We start from the raw sequence: 23,232 nt of genomic DNA, 5'->3' as shown, positions 1-23,232 counted from the left end.
TGAATCAGCAGCACATTCCACTTGGGTTTACGTTAAAGGGATATAAAATTATGTCCACGGTAGAAACCCCTTTATCCCAGTTTCCTACTTGGATTGCTGCTCAAAAACGACATCTGTTTGTAATAAAAGTGGGAACAACAAGATCTGAAACCTGAAAAACAGTGACAGGTCAACGTGATGAAAAGAGGTGTCACAGAAAAAGGCTTGCATTCCAAATCCAGCCCACAACAAGCTCCTTGGCAGTGCCATTTCATCTTCGCTGACCTCAATTAAGAAAGATCTCAAGAATGTTAAAGGGATTTCCCCCAGATGTCGGCCCACCATGGATCATACAGTATTTCCTAGCAAGATGGGAGCACCCCTTTAAAGAGAATCTGTTACTATGAACTGCAGTGCAGTCTCCAGGCAGCAGGTTATAGAGCAGGAGGAGCTGAGCAGATTGGGAAAAGATTTAGTAAAATTAGTAATTTATCCATTTAAATCTATGCTGTAACCATGTATTTACAGCCATCTCAGTGTACACATTTATATAGGGACAGCTGTCAATCACTGAGTAGCTCCACCCCCATAACTACTCGGCATAGAAAGAGCTGAGATTTAAAATGTATAAATTACAAGTTAAACTGAATATTTCCCATAAAACTATACACCAAGCTCCTCCTGCTCTATAATATACTGTCTGCTTGACTTGCATTTTCATGATCACAGGTTCCCTTTAAGTCTCCTCCTATTGAAGACATTGTTAGCTTTCATCTAGTGACCATATTGTGTTTGCAGCTACCTGCCAACTATGGTACCAGCAACAACAATAAAAAGGTAAATGAAAACCATAAAAAAATATAATATCCAAATACCATATAACCAGCCACGTCTTCTCTAAGAATCAACTCGGCCGGTTTCTGCATTGAAGCCAGTGCTGTATAATTATGAGGTTCTGCAATAGAATGGATTCATAAAGCCTCATTCACATGTCCGTGCTTAAATCTGTGAAAAGGTGGTCAGTGTTGCCTCCGTGATGGATCCGTGTGCCATCCATGTTTCAATGAACAGCTGAAAAATTATTTTCAAAGCACTCTTCCTAATGATCCGTGAAACACGGATGAAACACGGATGGTATCTGTGGTTTTCACGGACCCATAGGCTATAATGGGCGTGATGGATCCGTGAACAAGGACAAAATAGAGCATGCATCCATGCTAAAAACACGGACCCACGGACTGTGCTAAAACACTTAGGTCTGAATAGTATGAATGAGGACGCGTGCTGTCAGTGAAGAACACATACAGCACATGACGGTGGAACACTGACATATGAATGAGGCTTAATAGAGGAACGCCTGGGTTTGGAAAACAGTTTTCATTCAGATGAGTTACAAAAATGAGGACAATTATATACAAAAAAAAAAAAAAGTTATACCCATCATTCTGAACTCTTACAATCTTCCCTAAAAAGCTTTGTTTTCACAACTGCAGTGGTGATGTGCCTGTATGGCCTTAGCCGTCTTGCGCCATATACCACTGAGGTCAATGATTGGCTGCAGCAGTCATATATTGGTCGCCACAACAGAATGGAGAGGATTTGGAACCTAAATATAATTTTTTTAAATTTTTTCAATACCTTGTCATGCCTTTATAAAAAAAAATTTTTAACTAGTACACCCTGATTATAATAAATGTTCTTATATTATTCTACTCAAAAATGTCATCAAGTCAGATGCCAAAGCACTTTCAATACTACCTGTTCGTCTGACCTTACACAAGAATGTATGGGGTTATTTATCAAACTGGTGTAAAGTAGAACTGGCTAAGTTACCCAGAGCAACCAATCAGATTCCACCTTTCATTTTCCAAAGGAGATGTCAAAAATGAATGGTGGAATCTGATTGGTTGCTGTGGGCAACTAAGCCAGTTCTATTTTACATACTGTATATCTGTCATCATGATCAACCCTATTAAACCAGGTATACTGCTGGGTACGGCTGATCGTGCATGTGCCAGTGGAGATCTCAGTGCTGGGATGACACATGAGATCTTCACTGCGCATGTGTCTATAGTACTGCTGCCACAGGGCCAAGTATTGGAGCAGTGAGCATACACCTCATTTGCATATAAACCGGTAACACAGATTGCAGCAAGAAATGGCTTGTTTTATAACCATGATCACCCTACCATGCAGCATACCTGGTTTAAAAGGATTGAGAATGTTGACAGATACACTATATAAAATTCAAGCTTCTATCTTAAGGCCCCATGCACAAAGCTGTTATATGCAATAACGCCACCCAAGTACCAACATGTGCTTTGGATTTCATATGGAGGCATACAGAGGTTTCTTTTTTTTTATCACATACTGAACATGTGAGCAAAAAATAAAAATCCTGATTTTCTCTTCTTGAATTCCGTAGGGGATAAAATGATGCTACTTGGAGTGCCTATTGGCTCCGTAACACAAAATGTTAGGAACAATGAAGCAGGTTTATAGATATGGTCTTAAACACATGGCATAAATCTATCCACATGCAACCTGCCGCTCAATGCATTCTCTAAGGGCCTGCTGGAAAGAACCGCAAGCTGTGCTGGAATATTTCCACCAGTCCCATAGGGAATGATTGTGTGGCCTTTTTACAGAAATAGTGGCAGAGGTAAAGCCGCCCTACAAATCGCCCTGTGTGAATGGCACTGTCTGGATATGCTGCATATAGTCTCCTCCCACTACAAAGCCCACCTAATACCAGCGCTGGCTCCACCATTACATCACACTCAGGGGAAAGAGCTAAAGTAGGGGGAAAAAATACATTAAAAAAAAGCCATTAATGTCAAAAACTTGAAAGCTGCATGACCAATGACGAGAGATTTATGTGCCAGGGGATAAAGACCACATTGTGGTCCATGGTGATGGATGGTGAGGTCTGAACTAGGACTGAGGCTGCTTTTGGTAACCTTCCTGGACTAGCAGCCTTTTTACATTAGAATGGAGGTTCCTTGCACAGCCTTTGGAGTAACAGAACTAACTTTGACAGGAAAGTTAAGAGACGACAGGAGCTCATGTTCAGGGCTAGACACAGTTATCTAACGTTATACCAACTGTTGGTTTGTTTGGTTTGAGACAGAATGTTACGGCAGATTTGTGGCTCAATTCTGATGTAGTGTGGTACATCTCAGGCCATGGCCCCTTACCTGTAAAGCCACATTCCTTGGTGAGCTAGGTGCAGAAACTAGATGCACCAAATTTACAAGGTCTGCTCCTTGCTCATAAAAATGTTGCAAATATTCTTCTATGTAATATCAGATGGAAACGCAACACACTGAAGGGGTCTGCAATCCGCAAAGACAGGGAGCGGTGCGGGGCGAAAGCTCTACGGAGCGCTTCTGAGGGATTTTGGTCTGTGCCTCCGCTCCGCTATTTGCACTCCGCAGCACGAGCAGGAGGCGCACACATTCCTGTGCCTGCGCCCTAATAGCGGAGGACATTTTATCAATTCTGCATAGTTCTTTTTTGGACGTGGGTTGTGATTATTATTGGGCCTAATGCATAAAAAACCGGCAGATACAAGGAGATGCTGTTGCTCATACTAACCAATTAGAGTGGTTCTTTAATTTTCCAGCCCACACTGGTAAAATGAGAGCCAAGAGCCGACTGGTTTTTATCAGCACTAGTTATTTTATATCCAAGGGGTAGTGTTGTCAGTACATTGAAGTCTTAACTAGAATTCAGTAATGGGTGCATATACAGCAGACCCCATATAGGTTTAAAAAGTCATAAAATAACTGCATATGGTTCACTGCATTATTGTGGATTTAATAAACATGTCACTTAATTACATGCACTTTAATGAGAAGCGGTTTATAAAGTGAATTAATTATTGTCTCATGGCAGGAACTGTCTGGCTGGTTCTGTAAAGAATAGTAATAATATCACCACAGAGCAGCGGGGTATATTGGATTGACTTTTATAGGTCGTGTTTAACTTTACTAAGCCATGTGCTACATGTCAGTCCATACTGGAGAGGCCTTCCCTCCAAAACTGGAACACGAGTACCTCCACATCACCTCAAACGTGCAACGATCCGGAGCAATCCGTGGTCTTAAATACGTATAGTATTAGTAATGCATTCTCTAGGGAACATCAAAGCAGAAAATAACCAAATGAAATGATTATTAGGCTACTTTCACACTGGCGTTTTGGCTTTCCAAAACGGATCAGTTCAGCCCTATGCATTCTGAATGGATAAGGATCCGCTCAGAATACATCAGTTTGCCTCCGTTTAATCACGATTCCGCTTTGGAGGCGGACACCAAAACTCTGCTTGCAGCGTTTTGGTGTCCGTCTGATGAAACTGAGCCAAACGGTTTTCTATGACATAATTTGGCACAAAAGAAAACGGATCCGTCCTTTCAATGGTGTTCAAGACGGATCCGTCTTGGCTATGTTAAAGATAATGCAAACGGATCCATTCTGAACGGATGCAGAGGGTTGTATTATCTGAACGGATCCGTCTGTGCACATCCAGGGGTGTGGAAATAAAATAAAAAAAACTACTAGTCAAAGGACTAAAGCGGGGGTTCGATCTACTTGTCCCTCATGACAATCTACTTGTCCTGATACAAAAAATAATTTTTAATAAAAACCATATTTCAATGCACCGCCACGCTTCCTTATGCAGGGAGGTGTCTGGCTTGCGTTCCAGTCTTTGTGGTGTGAAATTACTAAGTTTAGTCCTTGTTCACACCAGATGATTCTGTCCAGAATGCACTACATCTCAGCCGACTCACTATGTTGTGGGGCAGGAGGGGGCGTGACGAAGTGAATGGCACCGTAGCCACAACCGCAGGCGATTGGATGCACGGGATGGCAAGGCACAAATATGCCTGAGGTCCGGTCAAAATGCTGCTTGCATAATGTGCCTTGCGACCATGTGCAGCCGTTGGGCATGGTTATGGTGCCAATCATTTCAACAGACCACTACTCCCCCTCCTGCCCCACAATATAGTTAGTCGGCCGCAGTGCGATGCAGTGCATTCTGGACAGAATCAGGCCAGAACGCACTGCCTGGTGTGAACAAGGCCTTAATGTGATCACAGCAATTAGTTTAGTGCACACTCTTGCTCTTAGCACATTACTACCCGTACCTCTAGGTGGTTTAGGCAAATTAGCTGCTGATGTGGCATGGAAAGGACCCCCTCACCTTCCCAGTTTGACAACACCTGAGGGATGCTGGCAGAGTTGAGAGTTCTATCAATGCCCCTGGCTCGGTCACTGCTCCCCCCCCCCCCCCCCGAGCCGGAGACGTGACAGAACCTTTCATTGCTCCACCCCTCCAGCTCTGTAATTTCTTCTTCCCCACACTGTCACTACACCACGCCCCCCCCCCCCCCCCCCCGCTCTGTCACCACGGCTGCGCCACTGCTCTACGCCCACTGCTCGGTCACTGCCGCTCCACGCCCCCAGCTCGTCGCCGATCCACTGCATCCACTGCTCCAGTAAACAAAGCCATGCTACTTGCCCGTAGAAATGGGAAGTCCGGATCTTTTACATGAATCAGTTAATTTAAAAGAACCGAGTCGGCTGACAAGCAAGTGAACCGAAGCTCAGGTGGTGCGCAATGCGCATGCACAGTTGATCGAATCTTCGATTCACTTGCTGAGTCGGCTCTCGGATGACTCGGGCTGTCAAGCAAGTGAACCGAAGCTCAGGAGCCAGATAGGTAATAAGTGTTACATCAGCGGTGACCTGACTGACGACTAGAACAGGAAGGGGGAGCTGGGGGCACCGATTTGGGCATTATACTGAATAGGAGGCACTTCTGGAGGCGTTCTATTGTATGGAGGGCACTTAAAGGGCTTTATACTGCTGCAACCTGGTTATTAGACTCAGTGTATTGTTCTAGTGACACACGATGAGTCTATAACTAAGTAGACTTACTCGATTCTTAGACTCAGTTTGTGCTTCAGCTCTGATTGGTTGCAGGGCGGGGAGGGGAGGGGCTGGCTTCCACTCCTCCCTGCTGCCAGCGTCTCTGCTATTGCTGCGCTATCTGAGCGGTTTCAAACGGATCAGCTCACTCAGATGAATCGACTCCTCCGCTTCAGAGAAATTAATCAATTCAAAAGAACGATTCGTTCATGAACCGGACATCACTACTTGCCCGCAGCAGGGCTAAGCTACTGAACAAACTACCTGCCCGGCGCCCGGAACAGCATGATACGATTTCCACACCCCTGAGATCCATGACGGATCCGCACCAAACGTGAGTGTGAAGGTAGCCTTACTTTTAGGGTATGTCCATACAGCAGAAAAGTCTGCTGCAGATCTATGGCAAAAAAATTCCAGTATGAATTACATATGGTCTTTGCTGTGAAAATGGCTTTGGATTTAACCTTCTCCACTGTAAAGCATAAAATCTGCGGAGGAAATTTGCAGCACAAAATGGATATGCTGCAGAGGTCAGGTGCACACTGCAGGTCAATTTACACTTAAAATCTAATCTATTTTTTCGGGCATTATATAACGCTGTAGATCAGGCGGCATATCTGCAGTTTGAAGGCCACTGGAGAGACCCTTATAAGACAGGCCCACCTTTACCAAACCACATGAAAAGAGGATGATGCTCCTTAAATGATGCACATTTAATGTGTTGTCCAGGATTTTGTTATTGATGACGTATCCTCGGGATAGGTGGGGGTCCAACACCTCACCCCTGTGATTAGCTGTTACAGTGTTGCTCCGGAATTACACAACTCTATCCACTGTGTTAGGCTAGGGCTACACACCGACACCTGTTGCTGCCGGGATAGGCAAGTAGCAGTGATCCCATATAAATAAATGCAAGAAATCCAAAATGGCTTGGTTTCTTGCGACTGCCGCGGAGATCCCATTCGTTTCTATGGGATCACCACTACGGCGGCGACCATTGTTGCCGTGTAGACCTAGCCTAACGGTTGCAGCTGGTAACTGCAGCGCAGTTCCCATTTACGTCCTGAGGACAGGCCATCAGCAAACTAGCTTTTACTTTTGGAGGCACACTTTTGCCGGAACCTCTACTTTGAGGGGAGCGGGAATTGGTTGTCCACCATGGTGGAGGCAGAACGGTAATATGAAACATCCATTTACTGCAACTGAGGAGAGATATTCCAGCTGCTTTATCCAATCAAAAATCAACAGTTGCACTTTCTTCTCCAATAAAAATATTTGATACATTTCTATTTTAACTTGTGAATAGCCACTTCCCCACTGATGAGAAGATAAATCTGAGTTATGCTTTGTATCTATCCTTGTTTACAGAGCATGCTGTGAATTCCACATTTCATAAACCTAAATTTTATGTTAAAATATCCAGATGTTTTACATTGTAGTAAAAGTACGGCAAAGTGGAAACTGTATAAAACCAGTCCCATGTGAACAGCTTGCTTCTTGGCAAGGCCCAAAGAAGCTTACCGGGATATGACCTATGGCTGGCACTATCAGTACAATTAACAATTAATAATGTTACATTCAGGCATAGGGACAGAAAAAAACGCAGTGCTGGATCCTATACACTATAACGGTATCCAGACGGTTTACGTTATCCAGTGTTTTTGATGGAACCTCCACCGCAAATGTGAACCTAACTTTAGAAGAGCAAGCGTAACATTTCAGTGAAAAGGGAATGTATATGACATACTCAGAAACACTGATTTAATTATCAGATCATGTATAATATGAGCAGTATGGTTTGCTTTAAGTTCATACCTGCTTTTTACTGAGTCTTAAAGAACAAGAACAACAACAAAAACGAATATCACTTGCTGTTGATACGACTAAAAACAATGGATTGTTACGGAGAATTAATATGGCTTTACTTCCTGTTACCACTTTTACATAAATGGCTGCCATGACAAGACAGAAAGACGCCAATATCTGTGTATTTGCATAAATAATATGTAACAAATATCCAAAAAAATGACCCGAATTCTTGTTAATGTTAAGAATATATCAGCTCTTTGTAATTGTGCCCCTGGAATGTCATCTGTCTTGAGTTATGCCCACCTGGAATCATGTTGTGATCTGCAATGTGGGCAGATTACTGGAACTGTAAAAACCTTACTTTCTTTGTAATTGACATGTAAACTGTTTGAAGTTTCTCATTAAGTCCTTTAAACAAATGAGGTGCAGATGTGTCAAGCTCAGAATACAGTAGAAGGTAAATTAGGTTGCAAAAAAAGGCCTTAATCTAAATGATATCTAATATAAAACGCAGGAACTGTTAAAAATGCAATGTCTAGAAGACTAACTCTATATTCTGCTACCTTTTTATGCTTCATTTCCCTCTGGAGCCTTCATAAGAGATCACTTTCAGGAAAAAAGGGAAATTTTATCTAATAAAACTAAAGAGCTGAGACCATTTATTCCCTAAAGAATCTGAGTAAACAAGGCAGCTCTCTGAACATTTCTACCAGATGAAAAAATAGTGTGCCTCCACCATACTTCCCAGTCCTGGTGGGAAAAAAGACCTGCACAGATATATACATTTGTAATATTACTAATCAAATATTGGCAGATGATAACTTTACTGATAAATACAATGAAGAAAACCCCCAATCTCCCAAATCTGTTTGTTTGGTACTTCATAATTTACCACAGCCAAGAAAGAAACGTGCACAGGGTCGGACTGGCAGAGGATCCTCTGGTGGCCCAGGATCTAATACCATAATAGGACCCGAAGATCCAGAAGAAAATAACTCATTTGGCTGCCTTTAGAGCTAGTCACTTGTCACTAGGGTCTATTTCTTTGATTCAAAACACATTAAACTTTATTGATGATATAGGGGTTGGGCCTCAAGAATAATTTTCTCTGGTAGGCCCCAGGAATGCCAGTCTGACGGTGACAGAACAATACATGGATGATGTCCTCCAGCACTGTCTTATTAGGTACCATAGAGAACCATCAAAAGATGATAGTGCCCTGAGATCCTCATGTACAATGTTTCTTTGTGGAGCCTTTCCATATGTGCTGCAGACGTTTCCTTCTACCAAATACACTAGTCACTGCAATCACAATCACATTGCATGATAATGGGCTGAACTGGATGGACATATGTCTTTCAACCTAACAAACTATGTTCTCTGCCATCTTATCACCAGACAGTCACGGCCACATGCACATTCATGTCTATTGCCCCAATAGGAGTTTTTGTGCCAAGACTATCCCTCTAAGGCTATATTCACAGTTTTGGCATGTATATGCTGTGGAGGATTTCATCATGCCATAGACAACTGGGTGTTGTACCAGTACAATGGCACACCGTAGAATTCTCAGAAAATGCTCCAGAATTATTGCATAGGGAATACAAGTATTTAAGAAGACAGAAATCAGGAGTGCTGAAGGGTCCTCATTAAATATAAATGAGAGACATGAAAAAAAGAAAAAAAAAGAAAACTAGAGCACTTGCAGATACCATCCAATCATATTAAAGACTCAGGCCCAGATTTACTAATATGTCTGCACCACAAATCTGTCTGGCGCATATAGGGGGATATTTATCAAAACTGGTGCAAACAAAAACTGTCTTAGTTAACCATTTCAACTAATCAGATTCCACCTTTCATTTTTCAGAGCTCCTTTGGAAAATGAAAGTTTCCCTTTTAGTTTCGATAAATCAGTGCCATAGGTCTTTACACTTTTTTCTTATACGCTTGACATGGGGCGGAACTTAGTAAAAAGCTGCTGAGCAGTGTTGGGCGAGCATGCTCGGCCTAACACCATTTCGACTTGAGCATCGCGATGCTCGGCACATCACGTGTTCGGCCGAACACCACGTGTGCTCGAGCACGATGCTCGAAACTCCTACCCGCACATTTGATGGCTGCTACGCAGCCAATAAACATGCGCGTAAGTACAGGCACTCACTGTAATGCCGTAGCTATTTTGGTTATTGGCATTACAGTGATTGGCTGGCCGGAATGCGTCATCGGGTGCTATATAGCACCCGATGACAAGTGGTTCGGCTCAGTCTTAGTCAGGGAGAGCTGCAGCAGAAGGGACAGGAATAGTTTTTTTTTTTTTTCAGGCAGGGTTTACTGTTGAAAGGTGTTAGAGACCCCAAAGTCCTTTTAAGGACTATTGTTTTATCTGACTGCAATATGTATCATCTGAGTGCAACCTGTGCTAAATTGCGTGCAATCGTTTGCCCGCTGCTGACAATGACACAACCTCTGCTACATCTGTTGTGTTACATTTGCGCATCCTAAATCTGTGACATTCAGTGTAATTTTTTCTTAGCCGCTGGTGACAGTGACATTACAGTGACATTACCTGCGCTACATCTCCTGTATAACAATTGCGCATCCTAAATATCTGTGACATTCAGTGTAATTTATTTGCGCATACACTTACAAAAGCTGTGCTGCTGTACGTGTGACATACTGGCAAGCATAAATACCATTTAATATGCTCAAGGCGTTGTCACGGCTGAGGATGGGGAAAACCCACAAGAGGTTAGTCGCTGCTCGGCCAGGACAACAGAATAAGGGAGCAGGTCACCTCCTAACGCATCCCTAATCGGACCCTGACTCCTAGCTGCATGAGCCGACCTTGAAGGTAGGAAAGCTCATGCTCAGGAACCTAGGATCCCTACTCACCCTCCGCCGATCCCTGAACTAGGAGCTGGGTAGACCACCTGTTCCTCCTGGATGCGGAGAAACAGGAGTCTAAACTGGCCGAGCTGCAAGGGAATATAAACATAAACAGACTATGGATATGGCAGTAGAGTGAAAGACTTCCACCCCTACCTGCCACAGACACACTGACTGAGCTCAAGTGCTGAAGTCCACACACAAACATAAAAGGACACAGCACACAGACACACAGGAAGCCAGAACAATAGCTGCAATAATAACAGACACCACATAAACATAAACTTAACATCACATAACAACATTTATGACCACAAGGGTGGCCCTCACTGGCAGATGGTATTAGAGACCAGAAGGGTGCCTCTAGCTTACTACAAGGCTGGAGTACCCCTCAGCTTCTGAATCACAACAGAAGCTATATAGGCCCAAGTAGCCACACCCACACAGATACACCCAGTGTTCACACACAGAAGGGATTTAACCCTTCTTACACCAGGCATGGGAAAACAGCCACATAAAGAGGAAGTGAACAAACACCAATCACACAGCAGCTGTTACCGACAGCAATGACATGCGTGGCAACCATGTCCTGGGAGCCAGCCAAAAGGCCGAGACACTGCCACCACATGTACATAAACAACACGTTGCCGCAGACAACCATAAGTGAAGGAAAAATGTCACAGTGCACACACCCAAACCTCGTGCACACCAAACATATAAAAAGGTCATTAAAATAAACAATTATACAAAAAAAAAACACTCATCCACGATACCTAGTTTCATGTCCCAGTTTGCAGGGCGGCGCAGGCCACCACACCACTCTCGAAGTCACACCAGTGCGACCAGGTGGTCGTTTTAATTGCAGCAAATAATGCTTCCAGTCGGTTAAGCACCACCCTGTCTTTCACAAAGTCCAGTCTCAGTAGCCAAGAGTCTGATCAACAGAATCCTCACCCTGATCCTCCTTCCTCCCACCATGGAGAGTCTTGGCAAACAAGTGATCCCACACTCGGATATTCTGAGGAGCTCTTTTCAGCGCCATTCCTTGATTTGGGCCTCTCGCCAAGCCCACTTGAAAAGGGACAAGAGGAAATCTTGTGCACTGATTCCCAAACTCTTGAGCATCCACAGTCAGAAGATGACGGTGGGGAACAGCAATTAGTGTTTCACAAGGTGAATGATGATGATGAAGAAACACAGTTGTCAATAGGTGAGGTTCTTGTTAGGTCAACAAGTCAGAAGGATGACCAGAGTGAGGAAGTGGAAGAGGAGGTGGTGGACGATGAAATCACTGACCCAACCTGGGAAGGTGGCAAGCCGAGAGAGGACAGCAGTACAGAGGGGGAGGGATGCGCAGCACCGCAACAGGATGGAAGAGGTATGGGGTGGCAAAAGGGAGAAGGCGGGCCACACCAAACAGGCCCGCAAATGTTCCCCGGAGCACACCCTTGCAGCAATCTCCCTTGCCAAGGGGTAGGTGTTCCGCAGTCTGGCACATTTTTTATGAAAGTGCGGACGATAAAAGAATTGTCATTTGCAACCTGTGCCGTACCAAAATGAGCAGGGCCGTGAACACTAGCAACTCTACCACCACCAGCATGATCCGCCACATGGCATCAAAGTACCCTAATAGGTGGGCCGAATGCCTGGGTCCACAATCAGCATCTGCGGGTCACACCACTGCCTCCTCTTCCCCGGTGTTACGTGCAGGCCAATCCTCTGTCCCCTGTCTGGGTCCCAGCGCCACGTACTGATGTCCATACCCCCAGGCCTTTGAATGAAAGCGCAAATACCCAGCCACCCTCCCACAGGCTATAGCACTAAATGCACACCTTTCCAAATTGCTGGCCCTGGAAACGTTGCCATTTAGGCTTTTGGACACTGAGGCTTTCCGCAGCCTGATGGCGGCAGCAGTCCCTCGTTACTCAGTCCCCAACCGCCACTATTTTTCATGGTGTGCCGTCCCCGCCTTACACCAGCATGTGTCCCGTATCATCACCTGTGCCCTGACCAAACGCAGTTGTTGGGAAGGTCCACTTAACGACTGACACATGGACAAGTGCTTTTGGCCAGGGACGCTACATTTCCCTGACGGCACACTGGGTGAACATTGTGGAGGCCGGGAGTGGGTCGTACCCTGGGATGGCAAAGGTGCTACCAACGCCAAGGATTGCGGGCCCTACTTCCATCAGGATTTCCGCCACCACCTACATTAGTGGCTGCAACCCCCCTTCTCCTCCTCCTCCACTTCCACCTCTGAATTCTCATCTTGCAGCACCAGTCAGCCATCAGTAAGTAGCTGGAAGCAGTGTAGCACTGCAGCGGGTAAGCAGCAACAGGCCGTGCTGAAACTAATTTGCTTAGGTGACAAACAGCACACCGCCGCAGAGCTGTGGCAGGGTATAAGGGACCAGACTAAACTGTGGCTCTCGCCACTCAACCTACAACCAGGCATGGTTGTGTCTGATAAAGGCCGTAACTTGGTGGCGGCTTTGGAGCTCGGCAAGCTCACACACATACCATGCCTAGCCCACGTGTTCAACTTAGCGGTTCAGCGGTTTCTCAAACCCTACCCCAGTTTGCCTGAGCTACTGGTGAAGGTGCACCACATGTGTGACCATTTCCAAAAGTCATCTACAGCTGCCGCCAGTCTGGCCATGTTGCAGCAGCGCTTGCAGTTGCCAGCTCACCGACTGTTGTGCGACGTGAGCACGCTCTGGAACTCCACGTTCCACATGTTAGCCAGGCTTTGTGAGCCGCAGAGGGCAGTAGTGGAATACCAGCTGCAACATGGTCGTCGCCTTTCCAGTCAGCTTCCACTCTTCACAAGCGACGAGTGGGCATGGATGTCTGACCTCTGTGAGGTTTTACGCAACTTTGAGGAATCAACACAGATGGTGAACAGCGATGCCGCTATTATCAGCGTAACCATCCCACTTCTGTGTCTACTGAAACGCTCGCTGTTCACAATGAAGGTGGACGCTTTGCATGTGGAAGAGGTGGAAATGGGGGTAGACAGTACACAGGGTGATAGCCAGACCACCCTCAGTTCGTCTTCTAAGCGTGAATTGGATGATGATGAGGAGGAGCAGGAGACGGTTGTCTCCGCTACAGAGGGTAGTACCCATGGAAGTTTTATTCCATCTGTTCAGCGTGGATGGGTAGAAGAGGGTGAGTAGATTAAGAGTCATCCTCCCGATGAGGACAGCGAAGTCTTGTCTGTTGGAACTCTGGCACACATGGCTGACTTTATGTTATGCTGCCTTTCCTGTGAACCTTGCGTCATACGCATTTTGGCCAACACCGATTACTGGTTGTTCACCCTTCTCGACCCCTGTTACAAAGAGAACTTCTCATCTCTCATTCCTGTGGTGGAGAGGACTAGCAAAATGGTGCAATAACAGAAGGTCCTTGTGAAAAAATTGCTCTAAAAATTTCCAGCTGACAACGCTGGGGGCAGAGTATGTAGTTCCTTGGGCAGTTCCAACAGAGGTAGGGCAACACTCTCCAAGGCCTGGGACTGTTTCATGACACCACGCCAGCACCCTCACCGTGATTCATGGTGAAGATGGTGAAGGAGTACATAGACCGTGTCAGCGTCCTCAGTGATCCCTCTGTGCCTTACAACTATTGGGTGTCCAAGCTGGACACTTGGCACGAACTGGTGCTCTACCCCTTGGAGGTGCTGGCCTTCCCTGCCACCAGCGTTTTGTCAGAGCGGGTATTCAACGCTGCTGGGGGCATAATAACTGATAAGCGCATCCGCCTGTCAACTGAAAATGCTGACAGGTTAATCAAAATACAAGGCCTAGATTGCCCCTGACTTCTCTACTCCACCAGAGGAAAGCAGCTGAACATAAAGGCACTTTAAATGTGTTGTTTATAATGTACTGAATATAGTGTATTCCCATGTACCCCTTCCACCACAAAAAAAGGGTATATGGTTCAATCTTCCTTTTCTTGTCCTCCTCCTCCATCATATCAACATGCTTATTAGGCTGTCCTCGCTCCTAATGTTTTAGAGGGTCAGCTCAGAAGCAGACCCTCACCCCTAATGTTTTAGAGGGTCACCAGCAGGCCCTCGCCCCTAATGTTTTAGAGGGTCGGATCAGCAGCAGACACTCGCCCCTAATGTTTTAGAGGGTCAGCTCAGCAGCAGACCCTCACCCCTAATGTTTTAGATCAGGCATGCTCAACCTGCGGCCCAGCTGTTGTAAAACTACAACTCCCACAATGCCCTGCTGTAGGCTGTTGGGGCATGCTGGAAGTTGTAGTTTTGCAACAGCTGGAGGGCCGCAGCTTGAGCATGCCTGTTTTAGCGGGTCAGATCAGCAGCAGGCCCTCGCCCCTAATGTTTTAGAGGGTCAGATCAGCAGCAGGCCCTCGCCCCTAATGTTTTAGAGGGTCAGATCAGCAGCAGGCCCTCGCCCCTAATGTTTTAGAGGGTCAGATCAGCAGCAGGCCCTCGCCCCTAATGTTTTAGAGGGTCAGATCAGCAGCAGGCCCTCGCCCCTAATGTTTTAGAGGGTCAGATCAGCAGCAGGCCCTCGCCCCTAATGTTTTAGAGGGTCAGATCAGCAGCCGGCCCTCGCCCCTAATGTTTTAGAGGGTCAGATCAGCAGCCGGCCCTCGCCCCTAATGTTTTAGAGGGTCAGATCAGCAGCAGGCCCTCGCCCCTAATGTTTTAGAGGGTCAGATCAGCAGCCGGCCCTCGCCCCTAATGTTTTAGAGGGTCAGATCAGCAGCCGGCCCTCGCCCCTAATGTTTTAGAGGGTCAGATCAGCAGCCGGCCCTCGCCCCTAATGTTTTAGAGGGTCAGATCAGCAGCCGGCCCTCGCCCCTAATGTTTTAGAGGGTCAGATCAGCAGCCGGCCCTCGCCCCTAATGTTTTAGATGGTCAGATCAGCAGCCGGCCCTCGCCCCTAATGTTTTAGAGGGTCAGATCAGCAGCAGGCCCTCGCCCCTAATGTTTTAGAGGGTCAGATCAGCAGCCGGCCCTCGCCCCTAATGTTTTAGATGGTCAGATCAACAGCAGGCCCTCGCCCCTAATGTTTTAGATGGTCAGATCAGCAGGCCCTCGCCCCTAATGTTTTAGATGGTCAGATCAGCAGGCCCTTGCTCCTAATGTTTTTGAGGGTCACCAGCAGGCCATCAATCATAATTTTTCGAGGGTATGTATGATGCGGCATACTACTCGGACAACATCGTTCCCAGCAGCGACCTGGGAGTCCAAGATGCATCCAGACATCCTCCCCATGCTGTTCTCGAACCATTTCAGTGGTGTTTCCATAAATTTGTGACCCTTTCCTGTGCTTCAGAGCAGGGGGTGCCTGGTTTAATGCTCTGGTGTTCGGTAGAGCACCCGAGCATCCCGAGGTGCACTTTGTTGCTCGATCAACACTACTGCTGAGCTTTGGGAAAAAGGGGGTGGGCCCAAGATGCATAATTTTGTGCCAAAATTGAAGTAGACCAATCAATTAGTTGGTTTAGAGTCAGTGAAAAGTGTCTGTCCTTGCACCAGGTTTATCATCCAGCTTGAGCCACTGTGATAAATCGGGTGCAGGTCTAGACATTCTTTCTAAACTTAAAGTGTAACTGCCATTTATTTTCCTTTACTCTTTCTTAACCCTTAGACGTCCCTGCAATTTTCCATTTTTGTTTTTCATTCCCGCCTTCCAGGGGCCATAACTTTTTTATTTTTCTGTTCACATGAGGGCTTGTTTTTTTGCGGGACAAGTTGTACTTTCTAATTGCTCCATTTAATATTGCATCCTGCAGGGAGCGGGAAAAAAATTCCAAATGGGGTAGAATTCAAGAAAAACAAAATGCTATTCTGCCACAGTTTTATGGTGTTCTCTATGCGATATAAATGACCTGTTATTTTAATTCTCCGGGTCAGTAGGATTACGGCGATATCATATTTATATAGTTTTTCTTGCGTTTCAATACCAAAATAAGAAATTTTTAAAACCTTGAAAACAAATTTGTTTTTTCTTTTCGTTGCCATATGCTGATCCCCTATAACTTTTTTGTAGTTATGTGTACAGAGCCGAGGACTCATTTTTGCAGGGCAATCTCTACTATTCAGTGATATCATTTTGAAGTGTGTGTGACTTTTTGATCACTTTTTGTTCAAAAAATTTTGGAAGGTAAAGTGGCAAAAAAAAATGCCGAATTGGCCATTTAAAATTGTTTTCCGTTACGCTTTTCGTGTATGTGATAAATATTGTTATAGTTTAATAGTACATGCATTTTCAGACACGGCGATGAGTATGATTTTTTGTTTATTTTTATTTTAATTTTGGAGAAAGAGGAGTTATTAGAAATCAACTTCTGGGCCAATTCCTGACTGATAGGAACCCATTCTTTCTTAATCACTTCTTGGAGTTTGTCAGAATTAGTGGGTTTTTGTTTGTCCACCCGCCTCTTGAGGATTGACCACAAGTTCTCAATGGGATAAAGATCTGGGGAGTCTCCAGGCCATGGACCCAAAATGTCAACGTTTTGGTCCCCGAGCCACTTAGTTATCACTTTTGCCTTATGGCACGGTGCTCCATCGTGCTGGAAAATGCATTGTTCTTCACCAAACTGTTGTTGGAAGAAGTTGCTGTTGGAGGGTGTTTTAGTACCATTCTTTATTCATGGCTGTGTTTTTGGGCAAAATTGTGAGTGAGCCCACTCCCTTGGATGAGAAGCAACCCCACACATGAATGGTCTCAGGATGCTTTACTGTGGCATGACACAGGACTGATGGTAGCGCTCACCTTTTCTTCTCCGGACAAGCCTTTTTCCTGATGCCCCAAACAATCGTAAAGAGGCTTCACCGGAGAATATGACTTTGCCCCAGTCCTCAGCAGTCCATTCACCATATTTTCTGCAGAAGATCAATCTGTCCCTGATGGTTTTTTTGGAGAGAAGTGGCTTCTTTGCTGCCCTTCTTGACACCAGGCCATCTTCCAAAAGTCTTCGCCTCACTGTGCGTGCAGATGTGCTCACACTGCCTGCTGCCATTCCTGAGCAAGCTCTGCACTGGTGGCACTCCGATCCCGCAGCTGAATCCTCTTTAGGAGAGCTTGCTGGACTTTCTTGGACGCCCTGAAGCCTTCTTAACAAGAATTGAACCTCTTTCCTTGAAGTTCTTAATGATCCTATAAATTGTTGATTGAGGTGCAATCTTAGTAGCCACAATATCCTTGCCTGTGAAGCCATTTTTATGCAACGCAATGATGACTGCACGCGTTTCTTTGCAGGTCACCATGGTTTACAATGAAGAACAATGATTTCAAGCATCACCCTCCTTTTAACAGGTCAAGTCACAGCAGCCCCCCGATGGGAGAGGGAGGGAGCTCCCTCCCTCTTCAGCTCTTCCATACAGCGGTCCCTACGGACCGCAGCATGGAAGGGGTTAAAACGGCGGACATTTGCACAGATGTCTGCCGTTTGAATTGGAGTGTCAGCAATGAGCTGACACTCTGATTCAACCGCTCAGCCTTCCTGAAAATAAATGGGGGGCGGATGCGCGCTCTTCCGCCCGCCCCCCACACTGTCGCACGCCTCCCGCAATCCTCCCCCCCCCCGCTGCGCCCGCAGGCACAAAAACACAGAGGGCTGCAGGGGGGGGGGGTTAACTTTCAAAAATATGGGCAGTTTGAGGTTTCTGATCCCTGCGGTCACGGCATAAGCGCTAAAAACCGCAGGTCTGAATTGACCTGCGGTTTGTAGTGATCGGCAATGCGGGGGGGGGGGGTCACAGGACCCCCCCCCTAGGCATTGTCACAGGATGCAGTGCGGCAGTGATCAAAACTACACAGGACGTACCGGTACGACCTGGGTCCTTAAGAACTCTGAAAACAAGCCATATGTTCTGTTAGAAGCTGTGGCAGTTACAGGGAGAGAGCTGCAGCAGAAAGGACCCCCCCCCCCCCCCCCGGGCTGCTAGGCTGAAGATGATCTAGCAAAGCAATTGGAGCAGTGAATGTGGAGATCTCTGGATCCCTGTGAGGTAGAGGGATGGTTCTAGCTTTGTTAGAAAGCTATTGTCATGTCCTATATGATGTCTGATTTTCATTTTTTACTGCACATCATGGCATAACTTTTGTAAGGACAGTGCAGTTAGTGCAGAAGCAGGGAGCCCAGGGCCTTCATAGTGAAGATGGATATTCCTTAGCAACACTCATTTAGAGAGCGCTGCTAAGGGGCGACCTCCGGTAGAAATGTACAAATTCAATAAATCTAAAATATATTAGAAAAACGTTTCTTATCACTGCCCCTGCACATTAGAAGAACAAATATATATAAATGGTAGTTACACTTTAAGACACCTTAAGGTTTAGAAAATCTGGGTCTCAATTTTGAAAAAGGAAAGTGACCTGAATGGTTCCTGGAGGCAGCTGCTCCAGTTCTCCTTCTCTGTATATTGTATCAACCAAAATATCCTGGACAGAGTCTTGTGGTTTAATATTGTGATTATCATTTTATCAAAAACACATAAAGAAAACTACCGGTAATTCTACAGAAATGCCTTCATATAAACTAGAAACAAATTACAGGAGATTCCAGGAGAATCAATTTCAACAATTTTCTAAAAGAAAAAAAAAAGGTCAGAAATTGCTAAAAAAATAAAATAAAATAAAAGGCCATCTTAGCAATGGTGAAGGCTCATAAAAGTGAAGCGCTACTGAATGGGCCCCTGCCTCACAGCTGGACATGTTTGCCGTTGCGCTAATATCTTCTCTTTACAGTCTTATCCATTTCCCTCACCTCCAGTGTCACACAATTATGACAAGAAATTGAAGGTAGTACAGAACAATTCTGAGCCTCCATTATAAACTATAATCTTGCACTATTACCTTATTCCCAATAGTCGCGCCAGTCACCACCGCATGTAGATGCATTTGGAGAGATTACAGCGGATCGGCACCACGCTGGGCGAGCTTAGCTATATGTGTACATTGATAGCGCTGCCACATTAAATCCATGGTCTCCTAGTTATTTTCTAGGTTTTTTCAACCTTATTATCCTCTGCAGTCTCTTTCTATTTAAAAGGCCTCATGCACACGACCGTATGTATTTTGAGGTCCGCAAAAAACACAGATGACATCCGTGTGCATTCCGTATTTTGCAGAACGAAACAGCTGGCCCCTAATAGAACAGTACTATCATTGTCCGTAATGTGGACAATAATAGGACATGTTCTATTTTTTGGCGGAATGGAAATACGGAAACGGAATGCACATGGGGTAACTAACGTTAAAAAAACATGACGGACACGGAAAGAATATATGTTCATGTGCACGAGCCCTAAGAAAGTAGGTCTAACTGGCTAGCTCAGTTATTTGGAAGGAGCACATGAAATCCAGATATTGTTTTGTATGAAAGTCAGTGAAATATTAATAGTGATGCGTTTACGTAGATCAACATATACCTAAAAAAGTCTAGACTGAACCGTAAAAGCTTCAGCCGCTTAGCATTTCACTAACTGGAATATATGATACAACTGGCAGAAATAGGGCACAAGTAATTATACCTGTATATTCCGACATAAACCAATTCTGAGCCAGGCCGTTGTGGATGTATGATACAAGTTAGTCATCAATAAGTTATCTATTCCATACTACGTGCCACTTTACTGCAAACAATGCTAAATGGGGTTCTTTACCTTTTTCTTACTGATGATCTATCCTCTGGATAGGTCATCAGCATCTGATCAGTGGGGGTCTGACACTCGGGACCTCCAACCGATCAGCTGTTTGAGAAGGCAGCAGTGCTGGCAGTAGTGCTGCGGGTCTTTTCGCTGCTTCCCCCAGGTTAGTGATGTCACAACTATGTCACGTGGCCTTGGCACAGCTCAGCCCCATTGAAGTGAATGGTGCCGAGCGTCGCTCAGGTCATGTGACATAGTTGTGATGTCACTGGCCTGGGGGAAGCAGTGTGAAAGACATGGCGCTACTGCCGCTGATCGGCGGGGGCCCCGGGAACCCTGTCAGTCAAATGCTGATGACCTATCCAGAGGGTAGATCATTAGTAAGAAAAAGGAAGAGAACCCCTTTAATGTGTAATACCCGCAACTTGCAGTCCGCAGCACAGGCCCGGCCTGTACACGGCCGTGAGAAAGAGGCCTTACTCACATCCTCCAATGTGCCAGAGTCCCAATTAGTGGTGTCCTCCTTGATTGTGATGACTCGATTTTGTCGATGCCCGTTCTGCATTTTGAATGGAGTTGCGCTGGGATCTTTAGTTTGAATGGTCTTCAAGGGGCTCTATCACCCAAATCTACCCTACTGGCATATAGCCTGATAGAGTTGATAACACTGATTAAAATGATACCTGTCTTATGTCTGTCGGTGGTATTGTCGTGGAAAAAAATGAACTTTGGAAATTATGCTAATTTTCAAGCACCAGGAGGCGGGCTTATGTGGTTCGAGCACCGGTCCAGCAACACCCTTGGTGCTCCATAATGCCACCCCCTGCCTTTTTATTTACAGCGCTAGACTGCACTCGTGTCCAGAAAGGCACGTGCGTACATCTTCAGCATCAACCCGACAAACTAAAATGTAGCACGCACGTGCCGTTCTGGACACTAAATTTACAGAGCTAGACCGCACTCGTGTCCAGAAAGGCACGTGCGTACATCTTCAGCATCAGCCCGACAAACTAAAATGTAGCACGCACGTGCCGTTCTGGACACTAAATTTACAGAGCTAGACCGCACTCGTGTCCAGAAAGGCACGTGCGTACATCTTCAGCATCATCCCGACGAACTAAAATGTAGCCTGCCGTTCTGGACACTAAATTTACAGCGCTAGACCGCACTCGTGTCCAGAAAGGCACGTGCGTACATCTTCAGCATCATCCCGACGAACTAAAATGTAGCACGCACGTGCCGTTCTGGACACTAAATTTACAGAGCTAGACCGCACTCGTGTCCAGAAAGGCACGTGCGTACATCTTCAGCATCATCCCGACGAACTAAAATGTAGCCTGCCGTTCTGGACACTAAATTTACAGCGCTAGACCGCACTCGTGTCCAGAAAGGCACGTGCGTACATCTTCAGCATCATCCCGACGAACTTAAATGTAGCCTGCCGTTCTGGACACTAAATTTAGGGAGCTAGAATGAACTTGCGTCCAGAACAGCACGTGCGTGCTACATTTTAGTTCGTCGGGATGATGCTGAAGATGTACGCACGTGCCTTTCTGGACACGAGTGCGGTCTAGCTCTGTAAATCTAAAGGCAGGGGCGCCTGATGAAAAGCAGAGGGGCGTCATTATGGCGCACCAGGGCGTTGCTGGAGCGGTGCTTGAACCGCATAAACTCGCCTCCTGGTGCTCAAAATAGTTCATTTGCATAATTTTAAGTTACTGTTTCTCCGCAACGATACCACCGACAGCCATAAGACAGGTATCGTTTTAATCAGTCAGGTAGGGTAAAGCCGCTTTAACGAAAGATCCCAGTAGAAGTCCATTTACCATACAGCGCATGTGCAGCAAAATACAGTCATTGCAATCAAAGAGGACTCCACTAGTTGGGAAATTCATAACTGTAGCTCATTTGCAAGTAATAAATCATAATTTTTTTACACATAGGAACATGGGACTAGTGTTGAGCGAACTTGTTTTTTTAAGTTTGGCGACCAAAGTTCGGGTTATCGAAGAATCCCGTTATGGATTCCAAATTCCGTTATGGTCTGTGGTAGCGGAATCCATAAGGGGATTCTTCGATAACCTGAACTATGGACGCAGAACTTAAAACACAAGTTCGCTCAACTCGACACGGGACCAACACAGATGTCTTCAGCTGCCAAGTGCACATGTAACCGTCAGCCAGTGTCATAGGGACAAGCCTGCTGACAGATGCCCTAAGGGGAAACCTACAGGCAGCAGAAAGTGACCAGGGCTTGGATTGTAACCTCCACAATGGCAGATCCTCCGGCTGCTGTTAGTTATTCCTCTAACAGCCTCACATGTCAGCCAGCAGTACTACTGTGCCGCAAGGACAGGCAGGAGACCTGCGCCCAGTCTCCACAGATTCAGTGTAACATACAGGAAGCCGCCACGAGCTGTACGCGGCTGTGCACACACGGCGCCTATGACGAGGCGGACATAACGCCACTTCCGCTCATGGCTCTCACTTACACTGTCACCTTGCAGTTGAGCGCCAGTCTCTGCAGCAACGCCATCTTCCGCCCGTACTGAGGGAGGGAGCGAGCGCCTGCAACTTGTAGCAAAGTATTCTGGGAGTTGTAGTGTCAGGAGCAGGACGTGCTGTGCCATTAGCGAGCAGTGGTTGCTATGGGAGACGGCCCACAGTTTTAGTGCAGAATCGGTATTTTGATGGTAGATCCAGTAGGGACTGTGTGATAAAAGTAATCCTCAGGCTACTATGACCCGTCTCCTCTTTAATCCATGGACAGCCCTGCAGTCCCTGCACCCTGAGTCCCTGCTCAGGACCCCTGCTAACAAACAGCAGCTCCCACTTTCAAGGACTTGGCCATGTATTACATAATACCATGGTGGCCGTGGCAGATTAAGAGATCTGAGCCATTAGCTTCAGCTAACACAGAACTGGGGTTTCTGCAGCAAAAAACTATACACATAACTAAAATACAATTAAAGCAAAAA

The 23,232-nt window shown here is 45.9% G+C and overlaps 1 protein-coding gene across 1 annotated transcript in view; it reads right to left on the bottom strand.

Moving 5' to 3' along the window:
* Positions 1 to 22,817, bottom strand: part of CLYBL (citramalyl-CoA lyase) — a 374,710-nt gene extending 351,893 nt beyond the window's left edge. The window contains 1 exon segment of the mRNA XM_044286389.1: positions 22,747 to 22,817. Within this exon segment, the coding sequence (XP_044142324.1) occupies positions 22,747 to 22,790 (44 nt within the window). The 5' untranslated portion in view covers positions 22,791 to 22,817.
* Positions 22,818 to 23,232: the final 415 nt, after the last annotated feature.

Source organism: Bufo gargarizans, chromosome 3 (genome assembly GCF_014858855.1).
Source record: "Bufo gargarizans isolate SCDJY-AF-19 chromosome 3, ASM1485885v1, whole genome shotgun sequence".
Classification (NCBI taxonomy): Eukaryota; Metazoa; Chordata; class Amphibia; order Anura; family Bufonidae; genus Bufo; species Bufo gargarizans.
Note: the sequence above shows the minus strand (reverse complement) of the source record. Positions and strands in the feature narration are given on the sequence as shown.